Source organism: Pholis gunnellus, assembly GCF_910591455.1.
Source record: "Pholis gunnellus genome assembly, chromosome: 23".
NCBI lineage: Eukaryota > Metazoa > Chordata > Actinopteri > Perciformes > Pholidae > Pholis > Pholis gunnellus.
In genome coordinates this window covers 3,907,112-3,929,347 of record NC_136550.1, presented here as the reverse complement: position 1 = coordinate 3,929,347, position 22,236 = coordinate 3,907,112, and the positions used below count along the sequence as shown (strand labels likewise).

At 43.8% G+C, this 22,236-nt stretch overlaps 3 protein-coding genes across 3 annotated transcripts; 2 read left to right on the top strand and 1 right to left on the bottom strand.

Annotated features, from left to right (window-relative positions):
- The first annotated feature begins 52 nt into the window (after window positions 1–52).
- On the top strand, window positions 53–1,939 carry cbln11 (cerebellin 11). The gene is made up of 4 exons (XM_079184906.1): window positions 53–842; window positions 951–1,016; window positions 1,124–1,255; window positions 1,656–1,939. The coding sequence occupies exons 1-4, from the start codon at window positions 578–580 to the stop codon at window positions 1,934–1,936; spliced, it is 744 nt and encodes a 247-aa protein (XP_079041032.1). The 5' UTR covers window positions 53–577; the 3' UTR covers window positions 1,937–1,939.
- Window positions 1,940–2,638: 699 nt separating this feature from the next.
- On the bottom strand, window positions 2,639–8,187 carry LOC306714753 (kelch-like protein 33). Its single transcript, XM_079184881.1, has 4 exons — window positions 6,526–8,187; window positions 4,696–5,623; window positions 4,452–4,619; window positions 2,639–3,171 (listed from the first exon to the last, which is right to left on the bottom strand). Exons 1-4 carry the CDS (start codon window positions 7,940–7,942, stop codon window positions 2,649–2,651), a joined length of 3,036 nt encoding a protein of 1,011 aa, XP_079041007.1. The 5' UTR covers window positions 7,943–8,187; the 3' UTR covers window positions 2,639–2,648.
- On the top strand, window positions 3,770–21,934 carry LOC306714764 (FH1/FH2 domain-containing protein 1). The gene is made up of 9 exons (XM_079184894.1): window positions 3,770–3,826; window positions 19,171–19,311; window positions 19,490–19,672; window positions 20,452–20,571; window positions 20,667–20,828; window positions 20,944–21,191; window positions 21,368–21,584; window positions 21,689–21,797; window positions 21,880–21,934. The coding sequence occupies exons 2-9, from the start codon at window positions 19,198–19,200 to the stop codon at window positions 21,906–21,908; spliced, it is 1,182 nt and encodes a 393-aa protein (XP_079041020.1). The 5' UTR covers window positions 3,770–3,826; window positions 19,171–19,197; the 3' UTR covers window positions 21,909–21,934.
- Window positions 21,935–22,236: the final 302 nt, after the last annotated feature.

Here is a 22,236-nt window from a genome sequence, read left to right as displayed (position 1 = left end):
AAGAGATGATCTAAAACAATCGAGAGCAAAATCATTCATTCATTCATAATTGTGTGTAATAAAAAAGAGTGCACATAAGACTTTGTCTTCAGGCAAATAATGATGTGATACAAACAGGCCAATAATCTAATAATACACTACAGTTTAGTCTGGATAATCACAATGGAACAAGAAAAACAGTGCAACGCTTTGTCGGCGGTCTAAAGAATGAGGAACATGAGCTGGTTGCACACACGCCTCCGTCTCAACATAGTCTCAAACTGAACTATGTGATAAAGATAATAGGATTAATTTCACTTTGGAATAACATTATCAGTTGTAATTTATTATCCATTGGTTATATGATGTCTGTCACATTCCCTGTTGATATTTTACTGGCAAACCCGCTCACAGAATCCTTCCAGGCTTGTTGGGACACGATTAGAACTGTGGTCGCCGAGGGCCTCGACACTGCTCACTCACCGACATCCGACGACCCCTCTCAGCGAGGAGAGCGGGTATATAAGCCTCTGTGGAAAAAACCATCCCTCCACAAGCTGCGAGGAAAACATCCAAGAGACTAGAAATTTACAGATAAATGGAAATGGAGTTCAGGGCTTTGCTTCTGCTGACCCTGCTGGGACTCTTGTTTGTGGAGCCGGCGTTTGGACAGAGAGGCGACATGGATATTGACGAGTGGCTGAGAGATAAAGTGGAATTAATCAAGAACTTGGAGGACAAACTTAAACATGTAGAAAGACTGCAGAATGATGTTGAAGCTCTGGCTGCCGGGCTCAACGCGACTGTAGACGAGCTGACGGGACAGAAAGCTGAAGTGGACAGACTGAAGAAAGAGAACGAAGGTAATGTTTGTGATGATGAACTATTTACACATATATCATACCACCCAAAATTCTGAGTCATGTATATATTCTATTTCACTCTATTTTATTTTTTTTAAACTTGTACAGGCCTGAAAACAAGACTGAATGCAACAGAGGAGGAGATCGATAGGCTGAAACAGAGTAGTGCTAAAGGTGAGATGATCAGCCTTTTAACATTTAGGTTTCTGTGTTGCCAATCTTCAATTATATACCAAACCATTACATATTTCACGTTCATTTCTCTATGTAACTGTACACAGGTGCCCCTCAGATCGCGTTCTCGGCTTCTTTGGCAAACTTTGGGGAGATTTACAAAGGACCCTGCACAGACAAGGCTCTGATTTACAAAAGGGTCTTCTCAAACACCGGCAATGGTTATGACCAAAGTACAGGTACTGTGCACTCTTTACGTCATGTGTGTGTCCATGGGCTTGTAGAAAATATATATTTATTTACATTTTTTCTAATGGTTTGGCAAAGAAAAGTCTACTTGTAGACCTTAAATGTCCTAAGGCGGTGAAACTCACACATCAGCTTCTGGTATTTCAAACAAGAACAAACAAAGAGAAGAATTTGCTGATGCCGTTTGACTCGGGTCTCCAGTGTTTCCCAGTGCTGATTCTTTATTTCATATTAACAAAGGGTTAAATGACCGAGTGTAATGTGAAATGGTTCACTCTAAGCAACACCAGTCAAATCTAAATTGATAGGGCCAGTCATTGGCTCCAACCACTTGGCTGTTTGTAATTCGAGTAACTCATCTTTCATCTGCTTCTCTTCGCTCCGTCACAGGAATCTTCACAGCGCCAGTGGGCGGTCTCTACTTCTTCAGCTTCAGCACCTATGGCTACAACACTCACGTCATGGGGGCCATGTTAATGAAAAACGGCGCACTCCAGATTTCAACCTACGATGGCCCTTCAGCCGACGGCTCGGACAGCAGCAGTAACGCTGTCGCTCTGCAACTGGCTGCTGGTGATAAGGTGCACATGGAACTGTGGGATAACGGCAGAGTGTTCGACAACTTGAACGGACAGACGACCTTCAGTGGTTTTCTTGTCTTCCCTGTGTAAGTGATTAGACACAATGCATTGCACTGTGCTTTTACACCGAGGAGAGATGCTTATGCAAACAAAACTGTGAAATCACTCTCCTAAAGCATGTGAAAATGACAAAGTTTATCCTCTCCGAAATTAAAATAAAAGCTCATTGAGAAATCTGAAGAACTCATGCATGTTTGTCATTTTCGAAATAAATTTGAATGCAAAAATAAATGTGTGGACCTCAGATACAAAAAACAAACTTCTTACAGTGTCTCTCTTCCTGTGTCTGGTGACCAAAAGCAGCTCTCTGCACCTTCTGCAATGACTAACGTGTTCACTGGCCTCACACTAAAAGTATGACCGGAGGGAGCAGCTCCATCCTGTGTTCATAGTTTGTGATTGCGGTAGTTGGTGTAAATATATTTTGAGTCTATGTTTTGTTACGGAAATAACTCTCATCCCATCCCAGGCTAGTACATTTCATCACAGGGCCTTTTGAATACGGTACAGTTAATTTAAATACATAGCACTAAAAACGCTCTACATTAGATTGGTATTCTACCTTTTGCATGCCTAAAGGTTTACTTAATGTACTGTGTAAGATAAATTCACCTTCATCCAGATGTCAAACAGATGGACAATGGAAGAATGTTTTTTTTTTTTTAAATTACAATAATACCACTGTTAATGCAATACGTAACATTAAACTTAACATATAATGACATGTATATGTCACTGTGCTTTACAAGCGGACATCTGGTGGCAAACACAGCACAGAGGCTCGTATGTCATTGTTCGGCCCGGGCATGTTGCCCATGTTCTCCCATCTCTGTGTGGTGGGATCATACCGATGGACTATCCCAGTGTCACTGTAGTCGTCCTGGCTGTATCCACCCAGCACGTAAAACTTCCCCTCCAGAACCGCGCCTCCTGCTCCCACATGTGGCACTGGCAGAGACGCGATGGCAGTCCAGGAGTCGGCCACTGGATCGTACACCTCGCAAGCTAGCTGGTCAACAGTGCACACGCTGTCGTCCACGGTGACTCCACCTGCTACGTAGAGACGTTCGCCCAGGGTCTCCATGCAGTGACGAGCTCGGGGCTTCGCCATGTTTGCCAAATAAGAGCTTCCCGTCTCTGGGCGGTATAGAAACATGGATGAAAGACATTGGCAGTTGCTGCTCAGCCCTCCTGAGACAAAGATCCGGCCTTGTAAAACTTTTGCCACATGGCCAGCCAGAGGCAGATCCAAGGGCCACGTGAAGCTGAAGGAGAAGAGATTTTTTTAAGGTGGAACAGGCAAAAACTGTGGGGTTATTTTGCCTCCATAACCAATCGTCTATTAGACTAATGCAGAGAAAACATCCAAAATACACATCCACATTATGTTATTGCAATTAATTAAATTTTTTACCCTAAAAATATCTGAAAGTATATATTTTGTACAGTCTGACGCATCAAACTTAACATAATTGCACATTTATATCAAATGAGAAGTATCAGGTTATAATGACTGTGCTGTAAAACTGTATGAATATGATTGAACATTACCATTCAGCTGGTAGCCAAACAGCTGCAGTCAATATGTGTGAAACAGCTAATCTAAGTTCTGCCTAAACGATACGCTCCATAAAGCTGTAAAGTTTTTTTTTTTTAATCGGTTATGTTAAATAGACAATTCATTGGATTGTCTTAGCACCAGCTGCATTGCATTCCCCTGATTACCCCTCAGCTGATTCAAATTGTCCGCACTATTTAAGGTCGCCTCAAGCCACCCCTTCGCCAGTTAGTCAAAATACTGTTGCTATTAAAACTTAGTTATTTTAGCATTTCTGTCCTTTTCTCACCAGGGCATGCTCAACCGACTCCCCTCACCCAGGAGGCTGATGTCCGTGTCACGTGTGAAAAAGCAAGTCAGCGGTAAGTCATTTACACACAACGTAAGAAATTACGGAACATAGTTAATTTAACCCAAACCGTGAGGTTTTCTATCCTAAACCTAGCCAATAGGTTTTGTGGCCTAAACCTTATGGAGTAGTATTGTTGCCGAAACCAAACGTTAAATTGTTTATGGTCATTTTTGTGTTAGGCTAGGATTCTGTAATTTATTTACTTAGCATTAACCTCTTAAACCCTCGGCCTATTTTGAGACCTCTCCTCGAAAATGCCATACCCAAACTCTAGAGAGTGTAAATCTCTAACTACAAGGTCTATTTGAATAATTTAAATGGCAAAATAACACAAGTAAATGTGAGCTTTGTTAATATGTGTACATATCATTGTATATGTTACTGGTAAATGCTGAAACGAATGTTACACACAGCTCAAATTGAACATTTTCAGGTTTGCCTTTTTTTTTTGGGCCTAAAAAGCACTTTTATTGATTTGAAATGATGCACACGAAGGCCTAAACTCTCCCAAATCATATCACAACACGTCAGCAGTCTTTTGGCTTTGATAGAGTGAAGTATGCCTGAGAAATCAATGCTTGATACATATAGCAAATGCACTTTATTTTGAAAAATCAATATCCCTTCCAACGTACCTCCAGGAGTTTCCAGTGGGGCAGTATCGTTCCACACTCTCTATATATTCAGGGTCACAATGTCCGCCAATGGCATATATCTGTCCATCCAGCACAGCCACAGAGAAAGAACATCTCTTTTCCTGCAATTCGGCCATTCTCTCCCAGCTGTTTTGAAGGGGGTCATACCTACATATATGTTTGAATTGGAAAAATATGAGTAATTGAGACATGACTTTAAAACTGTAATCATCATCTCTCTCACCTGTAACCAGAACTCAGGGTGTCGCTGATGCCATAGTACTTCTTCCCTCCAAACACGTATAGTTGTCCTTTGACGACAGCCACCTCATGACTGTACCTTGCTGACTCTGGCATCTCTCCCAACTTTCTCCACTCCATGGCCTTTTTTATCCCTGTATGGTTCCTCAGGGAATTAACAAACCAGAGTTCTCTGCTGATGCAGCGGCTACTCAGGTCTTCAGAGATCTGGTCGCCTCCAATCAAGACCAGACTCTCTTTCGGGAGATAGATCCGGCAGTGACTCTCATTGGAGCAGAAATCCTCTAAAACTGCTTCATAGAGCTCTGCCAGGCTGCGATCGGACCACATGTTCAGCGATTGGACCTCTTTGAATTCCTCGAACGTCATCAGGGGGAAGTGGATGGTTTTCATTAGTTCTTTAGCGAGCTTCAGCCTTTTTCGGGGTTTTGCTTGGATCCATGCTGCCACTGCTTTGAACACAACAAGCTCAGATGATACACAGAGTGAGTGACTATTTAAGTACTTCAGGAGCTTTTTGACTGGCAGGTCCTTGAACTTTGAGAAACTAGCCACTTTCTGAAACTGCCGCAGAACAAAATCGTCTGCGACTTCAAGAAGCTGCGCCATCTCGTAGGCCTCCGCAAAAGATGCCACATCCAGACAGGAGTGAGGATTTATTTCTTGATGCAGAAAGTTGAGGCACAAGGAGAGGGCAGGCTGGTACTGGAGCTGGAGAGTGATGCTCGTGATCTCGAAGACACACTTCCAGCTGATGGGGATAGTCCCGCTGTAGGAGCAGTCAATCAGAGCCTCCAGCTCTGATGCCAAAAGGAAGGGAAGGGTCACAAAAGGCTGATGGGACTCCTTCATCCCCGAGGTGAACATGCCACGGAAGTAGTCACTGCACACAGCCAGGATGACTCTGTGGACTGAAGGGAGGATGATAATGAGAACAGTATATAGACCCACTGTAATCCAGACTGATGCGTATGGGATTTACGTTTATCATCTACAACTCGCAGTATGTGAGCATTGGGTGAAAACAACACAATTCATAACAAAAAATGTAAATCTGTGATCTATTGTTCCATCAAAAATAATACCTCTTTTGAGGAGTTTGTTAAATATCTTGCAAATAAAAAGACCACAATGGGACTGAAAACCTGACCTCTGCAGAGGTAAAAAGAAATTCCAAGAAATCCTTCAGAATTAAGATACCAAAGCTATGAATGAATATTCCTCTAAAACTGTAAAGCTCAGCTTTCATTCTGCAATTGTATATTTGATTTAGAAACCCTATCACCTGATAACAGTTGGGGAAACCATGCAGGGATCGACGGATCGTGGCTTCTAAAGTGGCTGCTATTATTACTTTTCAAAACTAAAAAATGTGTTGGCAATGGAATTGTCATTTTGCATTAGCCATACAGACGAGTTAACATGCCTTAAACGTTGAATAACAACTGTTAGCAGAATCAAAATTTCGGTTGTCAGAATCAATCCTCAGCTGCCTCAAATTTTACAGAATTCTTTCAGGATTACGATTGTTTCAGAGCAAAAGGAGTTTCAGTTTATCGTGCGGCCGTGTTAACCAGTGATTATCAGCCGAATGCCTCCTCGGTTGGTTATAGTAACTTAGGTAAAGGGTTGGCGTGGATAGTGAGGACACCTAAATGTTCTGGTCGTGTTTTAAACTCAGTAAAAGCACACAGATATGGAAAGTCAAACTGTTTTGGTTGCATTGGTGATCTTTGGTTGGATGGTTAATGCCCTTGCATAGCTTGACAAGCTGAGTGTGCACACATGCGTACGTCATCGTTGTTCTACTCACCATGAAGCGATCCGCCGAGAGCTTCCAGAATGACATCACAGCCCACTCTTTCCATCCTCAGCTGTTTGATGGACTGAAGACTGATCTTCATTTGTTCTGCAGCCGAGATCATGTTGTCTTTCCCCTGCCCTCCAGTCTTTGTGGACTTTTCCTCTTCCTCTTTGCAGAGATCCAGCACCCTAAGGGCGCCCAGCGTTTGAGCCGCAGCCTTAATCTGGTGCCACGTGGTCTGGTTCAAACATGATATGAGTCCAGTGTAGGCGAAATCCACAACTGCCTTCAATCCAACCTGATCTACCTCTGGACCCAGAGACACTGTCCACCTCTGGACTCCTACACTGGCATCTTTTCTCTCATTAACTCTCTCATTATCTACACTACTTCTACTAAGTCTTTCTCGGATACAGAGGCTGACCGCAGCGAGGACAACGGAGTGTACGTGGAAACTCTTCCCATCCTTTGTGCTCAAAGTAAGGTCAGTGAGAAGGGAGGAGTCCCTGAACTCTGTCAAGGTGCGGAATACGTCTGTGCGATAATCATCGTTGCAGTAAATCTTAACCGTGTCTTCGTCATTGCCGTCTGCTTCTTCGTCCGTCAAATGTTCTGCTTCCTCATCATCCGTAGACTCTTCCTCTTCCCTTTGAAGCTCATTGCGATCAATTTGAGACCCTTCTTCTTGAGTTGTCTGAGATTCTACAATTGCTTTTTTCTCATCTCTCAACTGATCATAGTCATCTTCAGCTTCTTTTCTTTCCTTAGAAGTCCACGTTCCTGGGATGCTATTTTCATTCCTCCATGATTTTTCATCAGGATCTTCCAGTTCCACAGGATCCTTATATTGTTTCTCAACAGCACTCGCTTCAGATTTTACTCTGTCAAAGTTGTTTAATCCATCCTCTGATCCCGTCAACTCAGAATCTTCATTATAGGATTCCACTGAATCAGACAAGTGTTCTTCTTCATTGACTGTTCTGCGCTCTCGCCTCGCACTTTCTTGGTTTTGCTGAATGTTCTCATCCTCAGTTCTTTTCATGTGTTTTCTTGATTGCTCTGCAGGGTGATATTGCCCAATATGCTCCTGCTCCTCTTCCCTGATTGCTGCCACCTTATCCTCTCCCTCTACCCCGGCTTCCTCAAGCTCCTCTACTTTTTTCCCCACCCTCTCAAACTCTTTTTCTTGCTGCTCTTCTTCTGCCTTCTCACCTACTTCATTTTCTTCCCCTTCCTTGCCTTCACACACTTCTTCTTCCTCACAGCCCGCATCCCCTGCCACTTCTTCTTCTTCTTCTTCTTCCTCCTCTTCGCTCGCCTTTACTCTAACCCACAGACTCAACTTCTCCCTCCATCTCCTCTTCTCCAGCCTCTCTCTTCTCCACTCAATCAAGCCCTGGAGGCATTGATTAGCTTCTACTGCCATACTGTACAGTATCACTCTGATTTGAGCTGTTCCTTGAAATCCCTCAAGACATTCACACAAAGATTACAGATCACTTACTTCTTGAACGGTTTATGAGGAACAATGCGCTGAGAAACTCCTGTACGTGCCGTAGTGATCCACTCTTTGGATGCTACTGTTATTGTTGCAAACTGCTTCACCTCTTCACCCAGCTGCAGACACCAGCTCTGTTGTGTGTTTGTTCCTGTCCTGCCTCGCCCTCCTCCTGCATGTGTTCCATGGTTGAGCGCGGCATGTTAATCCATGAATCCTCTTATAACCAAAGAAGTTGCTATATTCAGAGTACTATATCACGAGGCAATGTAAATCCTTGACATTTTGGGATGCCATGTCTGAGACCCGACAAAGGTTTGTGACGGGTTTATGCACTATAATGTAATGTTATGTGTCAGGTTTCATTTGCTTTACCACATTATTTTGTTCCACCTTTTGTTTCCTCAATTTGTACTTTTTATATAATGTATCATGCACAGTACATTTACAGGCCATGCAGTTAATTGCTTTTTATTGATTCCACTTTGCAGCCTATTCCTGTTGTGATCAGTTCTGAAGTTATACTGTAAAGATTTGACCCAAGCAAGTGATAAAAGAGGGAATGATCTATAGAGGCAGCTGGATTTCTCCCCGTCTGAACCACAATGTCTGTGGTCTTTGGGGTCTTGGCATCTTCATTGTGGACCATATGTCCCTGAGATTAGTAATAAATGCCCCGAGGGTCACAAGTGGGATCACATTGCTTCTCCACATCCAAGACCAGTGGAATCTGGGTCAAGGATAGAGAGAAGTCAGGGGACGAAGGAGGCCAAAACAACTCCATTTACATCTGTTGCCCTTTGTGACGGAGTAAGCAAACAGCTGGGTCACACTGTCACCTTGACTTGAAATATAGTCTCACGGATCACAAGTGCAATAGCTGGCAATGGATCCTCATACATAGCCTCTCTCCTTGCATTGCACCACACTGTTGACATTGGGTTGCATCATACCTGTAAATTCACAACAGTTTAAGTCCTTCCTAAGTTTTTATTAAAGAAAGAGGCATTGCGAAAAGTTGTCTGCTGTTATATTAGAATCCTGTATTGCACCATTAACTACTGCCTAGTTCTCAAACTAGTGACAACTTTACTGTTGTGTAAATCTGGAATATATGTCAATGTTACCTTTTAGCATTCTTAATTGTGTGTCGTTTGCATTTCATACCTCTTTTGCTCTTTAACAGGTCATATTAGCAACCAAACGTTGGCTGATTATTTTTGTTTTGCATCAACCAATCAGTAGCGAGTCAATTTCAGTTGACTAGGAGCCACTAAGTTGACAACTAACATTTTTCTGTTGCTGTTTTTCATGAATGTAGCTAATGTTCCCATTTTTTATTCTCCAACTGATGGAAACAGCTGTAATCGGTGAATACATCTAAGATACAATTCAGAGGTCTGCAACCAGGCTACACTTTGGGTGGCCCAGCATTAAGGAACAGCACAAGTCCATGTTCCCAAATTTAAAGATCTTGTCTTTAACCTCGGGCCTCTAAATGCTCTGAAATAAGAGCTCTTCAATTGTATCGACACAGGGTGAGTTTTTTTTTTTTTTTTTTTCCTTTTTTATTGAGATGCTTTGAAGTTGAAGCACTGTGAGTGGGCGAGTTGGAAAATGAAACTGGTGGGCAACACACTCCTACCTGAGGACGCAATGACTCTGGTCTTTTCACAGTCGTTCACATGTGAGGCAACACACACGCACACGCAGAGGCTTAAACAAGCAGTCAAGTGAGTCAGGTTATTATTCAACCCTACGCAAAAAGGAGAAGTTGAATGTATTTAAATAAATTGAGGACTTAAGCTGCACATTTGACATTTTGAGACATTCTGAAGTGTCACATAGAAAGAGAGGGACTTCCATTAACAACCTAAACGTGTTTAACACTGCAGATGTTGTGGTGGGCACATTATCGCCCACAGTGAGTGCTTCGCTCTGGGCAGCATCAGCTCACGATCTACTTATGAAAAGTCTGTTTCCTCTGAAGTCCTGATTGTTACCATGGCTACACGCACATACCCTTGTTATGGGACCGTCCTCCTCAGGCCCTCTTCTTCAAGAGCAGCACACACTGCTGGGACAAGAAGAGGCCGATTCCTCTTTATAATCTTCGTCTTAATAGCAGCAGATGAAGCATTGTCTTCTCTTATCAAAGCTTTCACTGTTTTGTTTGTTTTTAAACCTCTATCAACACTTTTTTACTCTGAAATGAAAGCCGGTGAACGCCCACATTTGTACTGGTAGCGTGAAGCTACAGCTGGTTAGCTTAGCTTAGCATAAACACTGGGGGGGGGGGGGGGGGGGGGGGCTTGCCTGACTGAAGGTAATCAAATCAGCCTAAAGCTGGGACAGCGTGCTGGTATTTTGTTCATCTTGGTAGTCTGTGTGTGCGTCATTGTGGCATTTTGTGTTTGTTAAGAGAAACAACAATTTGTGTTATGAGGCAGGCAACCAGCTAAGACATAGTCCCGTACAAACGGCTGATATTTACAACGAGGAAGCTGTTTCTTGTCAAAATACAATCTAGTTTTATTGAACCTCTATGACTCCATGAAACACAAAAGTGAACACACACACACACACGGAGATACATTTAAGACGGGCAATACAGCTGGCTGAAAGATAGAAGAAGAAAAAACGTTGCTAAACATGAATCGGATTGACTCATACTGATGAGTACAACCTGATCTTAATTGGGAATGAACATTTCTCTACAAGGATGCAAGCAACTGTGGAAAAAATCCCAACTTTGGAAACATACAAAAAAACACATAATATATAACATACAATACAGAAAAAGCCACGGCTTTTATTCCAACTATTTCAGCTTGGAATGAGTAGCGTGACTGATTGTCGAGCTCAATTTTCTTCTTAAATAATAATTCATATATATATAGATAAAACATAAATATCATTATTCAACATAATAGTAAACAACTGTAAGACTGTGTTTAAATTGCTTAAACATAATTCAAAAGCTCACTTTATTGTGAGGTCTGTTTATTTCACTGAAAACACACAAGTCCAAGAAGAAGAAGAAGAAAAAGAGGAAGAAGTATCCATCTTTTTTTGTAAATGCGTCTGCAACAAGTAAGAGTATACACAATGTAATCTACTCATTAAACCAACACATGTACTGCCAGATCATGAGCTGTATCAGATCTCTTCTGCTATTGCTTTGTCAATTGGGTCATGCTCTATTTTAAACTCCCTGTTTTCCAAAGACAAAAGGGACGGGGCCCAAAAAGGTGACGACGGTGCCAAAGAAATAGGAGACTTCTTCCTTGCATAGTTCAGCAGCATTGTCTTTTTCTAATATTCCCACTGAGCCCGTTTTTATTTTATTTTATTACGTTTTGAATGTACCCGTGAAGCCCCTGGAACCTTTCCCCCCCTGCGTATCACTCCTGTGGCTCATTAGAATAAGGAGTGAGACGAGTCGAGGTCTATTTTTACAAACGAGGGGGTGAGAAAGCGAGACAGAAGGTGAGATTTCATGAGGCAATAGCGAGGGCTGAGTTTATGTCGTTCTTTCCGTCGTGAAGAGATTCTGAATGTACAGAGAGTGAATGTATTTGAACCTGTGCCTCTCTGGTTATAATAAGGTTTAAAATCTGCGTATTCTCGGAGGAAAAATAAATAAATATGGGTGGTTATGTCTGTTAAAAACATAGCTAACTTACTATCCTCTGTAAACCAGCATCATTTCTGTTTGTTGCGCCACCCACTGCACTGTGGGTTTTTGTAATGAAACTATCCTCTTGAAACAGAAGTGTCGGGTCAAGCGCTGGCCCACGGTCGAAGGAGAGACACGATAACGATGACGAGGGAGAGGGAGAGAGGCAGCAGCAGGAGGAGGAAGAGGGCGAGCGGGAGAGAGAGGGAAGACGGCCACAAAGACGTCAGACGTTTGGAGCCTCGGGGAAGCTCCTCCGGCCTCTCCGCGTTTGGCCGGCAGATGACCAGTGGCCTGACCTGTGACACGCTCTCCTGGAGGACAAAGAGGCGGGGGTCAGTGTGGTGCGGACAATATGTTTGACAAAATAATGTACAAGTATAGACTGATAGAAATTCAGTTTCTTCCGGTAAGTGTTTTCTACCTCCAGTATGGTCCTGCTGTGCGCTCTGTCGGGACTGAGCCTGAGGTTCCAGCGGTGCGACCTGTGGCTTCGCCCGCCGTCGTCCTCGCTCTCGGTGGTGTCTTGGCGCGCCACCCGCGGACGCTTGCGCCTCCGCGAGCTGATTCGCTGGAGAGCACCTGGCTCCTGGAGTCTGAACCAACCGGGTTGAAGGCACAAGGTCAGAGGAAACGGTGCTGCGTGCGAGTTATATGCTCGTGTACGTGAGTGTTTTGGTGCACAGCGAACCTGCAATCTGTGTCCTCTATATCAGCGTCTGCGTCACTCTCCCCCTGAGGGTCAGACAATACGCACTCCTCCTGCAGAGGAGTGAAACAAATTAGATATTTAATCAAATACAAAAACGTGGGAAAAACAGACAAATATAATATGCTCGTGACGTTGTTTTCGAGCCTTTTTATAAATGCAACCCCCACGTTATTGTATGAGGCTTTTATTTTGTAGTCCTTGGATGAAACACAGATGAGCCCCAAGTGAATCATCACCGGCCGCCACTATTTGTAAACCAAACGCAGCGACACTTGGCATTTGTGTGGTCGTGCGTCACTCTTTATTATCACCATTATTATTATTATTATTATGTGTGAATCAGCTGACACCTCTACACATGACTAATAAACTCAGACACCTAATCTGCTGGTTGCTTCCTACTGATCTTACTTTGATAGTACTGTGAACATAAAAAAAACACAATTTTAGAAATATAGCCTTATTTTATGTCCTCAAAATTCAACGACTGCTTTGTGTTTCGATTACACTTAACATTTGAGAAGTAGTTATGAATTATTAAAAAAAGTATCACTTTGGTAAGCCTAAAACTCTACACATTATACATATATTATTGAACAATTTAAACAAGTTATTTACCTAAAAGTAGTACTATGAACGCTACATTTTGTTCATGGAAACATCTGAGGGCTCTACATTACGCCTTCATTTTACCCTCATAGTTTAGACGATTTAAAGAAATATGCCCTTTATTCTTTTTTTTAGCTGCAACTAGAAGACGGTGAGCTTAGCTTAGCACAAAGACTTGAAACTAGCTCGCCTGTGTCAAAAGGTTAACACAAATCTACGTACCAGCACCTCTAAAGCTCACTAATCATATCTCCTTTGTTTAATGTGTATTAAAAGAGTGTCTTTGATCTTCTCACCTTACTCTTGAAGCAGAGTATATCCCAAAATGTTGCACTATTCCTTTAAATAAATAAAAAAAACGAAGCTAATAACATGGCTTCCATGAACAATATTGTGTCTTCTAAAGGTAGTTAGATTGGAACATAAATTATGTCATTCCTCTGTTTCCAAATGTCTCGCTGGGTTTTCCCCACATGCTGAAACCTTGAAGCGGACAAACGTATACAAAACAGCTGCCTGCTAAAAAAAAATAAGGCAACATAAATATCAAATCTATGACACATGCAGGTCAGACACATTCAAGTGACATAAATATGTGCATGCACACGCCTGTCAGAAAGAAACACACACACACACCAACCCTGTCTCCCACAAACTTACGTTCCTGTATACGAATTAACTTCACTCTCATGAGTTTAAAGGAAAAAGTATTTTCGCCTGGTTGTCCAAAACTGCTTTGTTGGGTTCAAGCAACCAAAGTAGTTAGGTTTAATTAAAAAAAACATCACGGTATGACAAAAATACTACTTGGTTATGTGAAATTACTACTGATGCGTGAAAAGCAAACATAACCCACAAGAAAGTACATTTCCCACGAAACCTATTTAAAATGCAGTTTTGTTGTGTGGGAACATCATTTTGTCGGAGACGAGGCGCACACAGGCCACACGTTACCTCTGTGCCGTATCCCTCAGAGTGCCTGGTCATCATTACCCTGTTTTTCCCACAGTGCTCACACAGCAGTGTGTCCTGAGAGCAGAAAACAAAGGAGATAATGATTGAAAGAATTGAACAGTACCTTTTTCAAAACACATTGTAAAGCGCACACAGACAGCAGTAGATGGGTCGAGGTGAAAGGTGTATATTTAGAGCGCGATTACAGATGAAGAAACATCACTGAGCGACAGCCACGGACTCTTAAGTGGCGAGCCTGAGCACTCACCGGCGTGGGCGTGTGTGCTTCAGAATAAAGCGTACAGGGACCGGCCTCGCACAGACACACTACATCCACCTCTCCGCAACTCGCCCCCATCTGAGACAAAGACGGAGAGGATACACAACTGCATATTATTAACACAAGGTGGACGGACACAAGTTTGATATAAGAGCTTGGACATTCCTTTCAGTGGCTCAGTGATACGGCTTCTGGCTTTCAACCTTTTCCACCCACTCGCATTTCAAACTGCTCAAAAGTGGAGGAGTTGACTGGCACCGCCATTGACGTCTGAGCTACGAAGGCTGATGAATCCACGTGATTCAGTCAAAGAACATCAGAGCAATAATCAAAATACATGACGGTATGCCGTCCGTCTGCCAGATGTTGGAGTCCAACGTATTGTATCATCATCTGATTACTTATTTAAGGTAGAAATGTAACTTTGTGTCAATTGCAGGCCACACAAATGTGATTAGGCCGCTTGCATATGTACCGGGTGTAAATGAATGACCTCACCTCACAGTCATTGTCGGACGTCTCTCCGGAGGAGAAGAGGCCGTGGGGCTCAGATTCCGTCCGCAGCATGGCCTCCGACCCGGTTCACGTAGACCTGCTGCAGCGCATGAACAGCTCAGTAACAGCAGGTTTCAACGTCTGAGCTGAAATTGTGATCGTAGTGAAAGGCGATAATATTCAATATTATCTGTGCAACCATGTCATGATGATCTAATAATATTGCCTTGTGTTTTTTATGTGAGTTATTCTAATTTATTATCTATATCTGTTTATGTTTTTCATTGATAATATAGGCTAATATTGCTATATATTTTTTTAGCTTTAATTCTAGAAATTAGATTTTCTTTTTTTGAATCTGGTGTTACAGTGGTGTACAGATGATGCCGTCTTTACGCAAGCAACCTCACTGGAACATCTGTCCGCACTCCCGTTACGTAATAGCCTACGACAGTCAATGTTAGATCCGGACAACTTTTCAGATAAAGACGCGAGGGGGGGGAGGAAGAAAGATGCTGTCAATGTTGTCTGATGATATTCAAACACATACAATTATAAATATACAGAGAAAAATAACTTATTTCAAATATAAAATAGAGTGAAATATAAAATAGAACAGAGTAACCCATTTTTTACCTCATGCGCATCCTGTGCAGGAACATTGGAATAAAGCCATAAAAAAGTGAATGGACTTCTGCATTTAGAGGATGAGCAGCAGAACGCGGCGACGCTTCTCATTGTGGCGCGGGGAAGCCGTGAGCTCGCGCTGCCTGCGAATGTTTGACATTGTGGCAGCAGATCCTCCCGTGTGTGTGTGTGTGTGTGTGTGTGTTTGATGTCAGCTCGAGCGATGACAGGCGGCTGAGGTCCGGTGTGGCGCGCGCCCACCGGGATGCCGAATGTACCCAGAGCAATCGCGGGAGCGCGCGGAATACGGCGGGGACTTCCGTTTGGGACTTTCGAAATAAAAGGCAGTATTTAAGAAAGCCAAACAACACGTGTGGGCTTGAATATACCGTATACTATTTGTCTATATCCCTTTATTCAGGTGGTGGCACCACCTCGTGTTCTATGGCTTCAACAAAATCGAAGCACAAATACAGTGCTTTATTCTCCCACATTCAGATCCATATATAAAGAGCATTATGCATCTTGGGTAATCGGTTGGATATAAACTGGCCTAGGCAAACAGCAATGAATACATTGTAAAAAATCGTACAGTCAATATCGTACCAGTGGGGTCCTTTTTCTTACGTTAGTTGTTTTAGTTCTGCTTATTCACAACATTTATCTTACAATTGGTAATCCAGCCTGGCAAACTTTCAGAAAAGCTAGTTTTTTTTGGTCTCCTCGTATCTCTGGCAGGGTTCTCCCTCCTGGTTCATGATCTGAAAGTGGTTTTGTGAACCTGCCAATCATCAGGTCCAAAGGAGGGAGCCTATGATCATACCAGTGCTCACAAACTCACAACCGCCACTGCATTGTTGCAATAAATGTGTGGTGCAGAGCAGTGTGGTACACCGGCATTGTAATTGTCTTTCAGGAAAATGAGACGTTTAGTTGCTTAAAATGCTGCACATTCAAAAGTGTGTGTGTGTGTGTTTGAATTGAATTATTGCTCTGAGCTCAGCTCATATTTTGTAATTAATTCAGAAACTTGATGAAATCAAGTCATCCGTATTTGCACACATAAAAGGTCATCTAATCCACCTCAATCTCACCAAACAGCCCAGGCCAGTGACTATTCCTTTTTATTTATTAGGATTTCATAAATATGAGTCCTAGCTCTAAATCCGAGCTGTGGTCCCCGACCCTCACAACCTAGAAGATGTAAACGTTCTCAAAGCAAACTGGGTGTGATTACGTGTCGTTTTTTTTGCCCTGATCTTTATCGTGTGCTGCAAAGACGCTGAGAGAGTTGAACTACATTCAGAGAGAGGAACACATGAAAAGAGAAGCACACATTTGTATACACAACCACTACCACACACACACACACACAGACAGTCCCAGGCCAGTTCTATCACAGGAAATCACCCGGAAATGTCTGTCCCCGTGGGAAATCTGTCTGTTTCAGTAGCTGCGCCACATCAACACCGAAATGCTGTCCAGCTAAGAGAGTTGAGATGGTGTCATAGTGGATCATCAAATCCAGTTGAAGACATATTGATTGTCATAAGCAAGAAGTACACACACAAAAAAACCTGCAGAAATGACAAAAATTAGATGCAAAAAAAAGATTTACTTTCTAAATCCTTGAAAGGGCTTTAAATCACTGTCGATAAATAAATACTAAAAAGAGCTTTTCCAAATAGAGCTCATTCTGGCCTAAATGTCCCAGGAGCCCCGTTCCCGACTCCAGACAGCAGGGCCACTGAGCGAGATAAAGTGTAATTGGGGCCGACCTAATGGTCCGAGGGAGGGATTCCTCATTACAGCTGCATGTCGACCATGCAAATGACCCCTGTGAACATACACTGTAACTCTATACTGTATATGGGACTGCAGACGCTTTTATTTCACCCAGGCTGGGATGTTTTTTGCAATCGCTGAACTGCATGTAAATATTTATTTCTTTTTACAAAGTTGCCCATGATGGTCCTCATGCACTGCTGTCCCTAATCACTCCGTCAGGCTGCATAATGATCTATTTAGGACCACGTGTGCGTGCAAACACACCGAAAATGTGCCGCTTGTCTTCGATGTGTCATCCACAAAGTTGCAGGTCATACAAAAAAGAGGGACGCACGGCGAGATGTGGTCAGTCGTGCTCTTTTATGCGTTGGCGGGGGAGAAGGGGGGGGAGGCAGGGGAGGAGGGAAGTAACAGATCTTAAGAGGCAGATAGAGACGTTTGTGTCTACACAAGTAGCAATACAAACAGGAGATGCAGGCTCGATAAGGAAATTAAGGGAAAGGGTGCAACTCAAATAAGCCAAGAGCAATGCACCAATGGACGAATGCACCTCTCTCCCTCTCTCCCTCTCTCTCGCTTTTCTTTGCTCTCCAAAACTCTCACTCGCTGTCATTTACAGAAAGAGAATGAGAGAGATGAAAGCCAAGGCATAGCTGCAGAAGCTTCGCTTGGATTTTCTGGAGGCGTTGCTTGAATTTTCCCATCAGAGTTGGATGCAGGACCAGAACAAACCATCCAAAACTCATGTGAACTCCGAGGTCACCGTGCACTTTTGGATCGGAGCATCAGACTCGTCATTCTAGACTTGAAGAACAAACGCTGCGCCAGAGGCAATTGCAGGCCACGGTGCTGGGGAGGACAACCCGAAGGCGGCTCAAAGATTGTGATTTGGTCGCGTGAGTTATGAGCCTCCGTGGTCGACAAGTGAAGCTGAGCGTCCACGTGCATCCACTGTGTCTGAGACAAGGAAAGGATCAAGTTCAGGAACATAAGGACGAGAGCAAATATGCCCTCAATGTGATCGGATCCAAAAACAGGCCTCGTTCTTATCTAATATGAGGAAGGAGCATGCTTTTTCCTCAAGCACAAAACAGAAATTATAGCCTGGTTTGTCAGGGCAATGCAGCTGAACACCAACAGAACTTCACGGACCGCTCTGACCGACCAATGAAGGAGTCGGACCAAACCAGGGATGACCCCCAAACTTGGGATTTCGACCGGTCGTTCCTGAAACCAGCTGCCCGTCTCTGCCTCGACACTTTGGATTTCTCAGACCTCTGGGACGAGGAAGACGGTGAAGAGGACGAGGGAGCCGGCTCGACCGGCAAATCATCGGTGTGTCCCCAAGCCCCTCCGGGACCCCCTCCTCTTCCTCCCCCACCTCCTCCGCTCGCCCCGCCTTTGCCCTCGGCCTCCCACAAGGGCGCGACCATCAAAGGCCGCACCTTGAGGCTCCACTGGAAGGAGTTGCAGAGTTTGACTCCCCTTCCCCGAATGACGCGCTTCGGGGCTCGGACGATTTGGGCCGGACTTGAGCCTGTCCATTTGGACACAAACCGTCTGGGGCACCTGTTTGAGTCTAAGGGCAGTAGCAGCAGTTTTAACGTGGCTTCTGGGAGGCAGGTGAGACCGATGGCTCGTCAGCGAGATTGTGCTAACCGATGTGTTTTTGCAGCAACGGATTTATAGAGGAACTGTAAGCAACGTAGGCAATGTGAACTTTGGGGAAATTTTGAGAAACAATGTTTATGGAAGCTGGAAAAAAAGTCAAGTATTAGAGTACCAAACATTTCTTTCTATCATGCCCCCATCCAGATGTAATTTGTGTACCGATTGATCAAATATGGTGGAATACAGGGCTTCAAATCATAATTTTATGAACAATTTACAAATTTGACTGTCAAATACTTCTTCAATAGGACAAATGTAGCCCTAAACGCGCTTACAGAAGTACTTATATGTATAGCGTCTTGACTTAACTGTCTCATATCCTTCTCTTTATCCCGCTACAGAAGCAGCCGTCGGTCTCAGTGTTGGGGATGAAGAGGAGCAACATCGTCACCATCGCCCTGAGCAGCCTGCCCCCTCCCCGCCTCCTCCCCCCGGCTATCTACAGCATGGACAGCGGCGTGCTGGACAGAGAGGACGTTCAGGTACAGCAGAGCTCGTGAGAGTTTGAGCTTCGCCATTTGCTTAAACCTTTACAGTTTGTCTTTTTTGTTGGATACGCAATTTGTTGCCCTCACCGAAGTGAAACCTGAGCAGGATGCACATGAGGACAGACACAGCTACTGAACAGTTCATCTCTTCCCACTTTCCCTTCTAAAACAGCGGCTCAAAGCGCTAATCCCGACAGAAGTGGAGCTGCGTCTGATCAAGGAGGCCAAGGCCCAGAACCCCCACTCCCCTCTGGCCCCCGCCGAGCTCTGCCTGCTCACTTTGGGGGAAATCCCACATCTGAACTCCAGGCTTCAGCTGTGGGCCTTCGCTCTGGACTACGACTCCTTAGAGAGGGTAAGTGAAAGTTGAATGTGTGATGGAGACTAATGGATTATTAATCAACAGTATGTTCATAAAGATGCTCTGCTTTGCAATTTGCAAACACTTGGTCTGGACCCACAGGGTCTGGGACGTAGAAGTTTTTATTTGGGTCGCAAATAGTCTTTTAGTTATTTAACATTTGTATCTGCAGTACACTTTTGGGCCACATGAGGGAGCCTGAATGTTCGTATTGTTCTGATAAGTGTGGCCTACATATAACATTGAGAATAAGTATTTAACGTGTGTATATGGTTTCAATAACGCATGCATACAACAAAGCTGTGTTTTATTCAACTGAAATCTCTTAAAAATGATGTTTTATGTATTCAAGATGATATAAGACGATGCAAAAATGGCTGTATAAATAGTTTGCAACGTTCATTTACGCACAAATTCGCTCTTCTCGCGATTTGTAGAGAAGAATTGGGTCGCGGTGGTTTGTCATTTAAAAAAGTTTGGGAAACACTGGAGTAAATGATGCAAAAGTGATTCACTCGACATCTGGCAAACTGCTACACTTGCATGAGAAATAAAAACTAAATCAAGGTAGTTAGCGTGAGCGGGACTAGCATGATGCCACCCACACAAGCTACATCATCAAAAACGTCCACCGTCACAATCCTGTAGAAACCTGCAGTACCGTGATGACTTCCATCCACCAAACCATGTCACGCAGACTAAAAATAACACATGGATGTGATGGCTCACCTATACTCTGTGCATGAATCATCACATTGTCCTCCTCGCGACAGGAAATCGCGGAGCCTCTCTTCCATCTGAAGTTGGCCATGGAGCAGCTCGCTGCCAGCCAGACCTTCAGATGCATTCTAGCGACGGTGTTAGCGATTGGCAACTTTCTCAATGGATGCAAGGTGAGTCACCCCAATCTTCATTCCTTATCTTTAATAAAAGGCTTCTTTTTTTTGTATCTTTCCACCTAAATTCTACTCGATTGTATCGTGCCCAGGCCCGGGGTTTTGAGCTGAGTTACCTGGGGAAGCTGTCCCAGGTGAGGGATACACACACCCGCCAGCCGCTGCTGCTCCACGTCTGCGTGCTGCTGCTGCAGCTCTACCCGCATTCCACTGACCTCCACTCCGACATCACTGCCGTCACTAAAGCTGGCAAGGTTTGTTTTTTTGAGTGTGCATTTGAGTAAGAAGTAAAAAAAAAGGAACCGTGATTCCCGCTGTGGATCCACTTCAAAATGCAGAAAACGTCCCGTCTCTCTCTCTTCTCTGCAGTTCGACTACTCCCTAGTCCAGTCCAACCTCACCCAGCTGGAGGCCCTGTGCAAAGCATCATGGGAGCAGCTTAAGATTTTGGACAAGGCAGAGGAGAAGAGGAAAGGAGGGAAGGTGAAGAGGAGAGGAGGAGGAGATGAGGCCCCGTCGGCAGAGGGCTCGCTCCGTCACCGGCTGCCGTGGATTTTGAAAGAGTGCGAGGAGAGGCTGAAGGTCTTGAGAGCCGTCCATCGCCGGGTCATCAACAGGTGTGCACGGTTTATTTCATTTTGTTGATGTTTTTGGTGCAAAGTCCTGCTTGATGTGGTGCTTTAAGTTGCTTTGTGCCATCTGTTCCTTATACAATGTTTGAGCCTGAGGGCAAAAGTCGTCCCTCTTATTGTTGTTTAACTTCTTGACTACAACTTTCTGTTTGCTCCTCCAGGTTCCACTCTTTCCTCTTATTCCTAGGCTACTCCCGAGCAATGGTGAGGGACACCAAAGCGGAGGACTTCTGCAAAACCATCAGCGACTTTTCCCTGGAGTACAGGACCACCCGGCAGGCCGTCCTCCTGCAGAGGGAGAGGGAGCGACAGAAGAGCGGCGCAGAAAGCCCGAACACGCCCGTAGGCAGGAGGAAACGTCAGCAAACTCCAACACAGGTTTTATTTTAATAAATCTCAAGATGCTTTTGAAATTGAAGCACCGTTCTGGAAAATGAAACCCTCAACTGGTTTTGTTGACCCGCCATCTGTTGATCCACCAGGAGGACGAGGAGCAGTGCAGGCTGGAGGAAGTGCTGAGAACTCAAGACTCCACCTTGAGACTGGACGTCACTCTGCCTCGAGCTCGCAGGAGGATGGCTGACATCCAAGGTGCTCCATACACATCTTCTTTCTCTCTTTATTCACAATGTGTGCTACTGAACCCTTATTCATTTACTTATTTATTCCTCAGGTCCAATCTCACGGAGAATGAAATGGTGACCCTGCTGATGTACTTTCAAAAAACCATGCAGTCACGGGTGTGATAGGGAATACAAATGTTTATTGTTATTTATGACACTTTTTATATATATATATATATATAGTGTGTGTATAAGACAGTGAAACCAAAAATCTGTCTTCCACTTCCTTATGCACATTATGTTAAGTTGTATTCTGCATTGTTACATTCTATTAATAAAATATGTTACTTTGTATTACATTGCTTGCTCTCTGTCATCCTTATGTGTGCAAAAACATACAGTCTATGTTGCAAAAATAATAAAGCATTATAGATTTATCAGATATCAACTTTAATGATAATCTGAGA

Coding starts and splice junctions, on each gene's coding strand:
- cbln11 (XM_079184906.1), top strand. CDS start 578: ATGGAAATGGAGTTCAGGGCTTTGCTTCTGCTGACCCTGCTGGGACTC. Junction 1,017..1,123: donor GAAACAGAGTAGTGCTAAAG/GTGAGATGATCA, acceptor AACTGTACACAG/GTGCCCCTCAGATCGCGTTC. Junction 1,256..1,655: donor TGGTTATGACCAAAGTACAG/GTACTGTGCACT, acceptor GCTCCGTCACAG/GAATCTTCACAGCGCCAGTG.
- LOC306714753 (XM_079184881.1), bottom strand. CDS start 7,942: ATGGCAGTAGAAGCTAATCAATGCCTCCAGGGCTTGATTGAGTGGAGA. Junction 5,624..6,525: donor TCTCGGCGGATCGCTTCATG/GTGAGTAGAACA, acceptor TCCTCCCTTCAG/TCCACAGAGTCATCCTGGCT. Junction 3,172..4,451: donor CCCACTGGAAACTCCTGGAG/GTACGTTGGAAG, acceptor CTTCTCCTTCAG/CTTCACGTGGCCCTTGGATC.
- LOC306714764 (XM_079184894.1), top strand. CDS start 19,198: ATGAAGAGGAGCAACATCGTCACCATCGCCCTGAGCAGCCTGCCCCCT. Junction 21,192..21,367: donor CATCGCCGGGTCATCAACAG/GTGTGCACGGTT, acceptor TTGCTCCTCCAG/GTTCCACTCTTTCCTCTTAT. Junction 21,585..21,688: donor GTCAGCAAACTCCAACACAG/GTTTTATTTTAA, acceptor TTGATCCACCAG/GAGGACGAGGAGCAGTGCAG.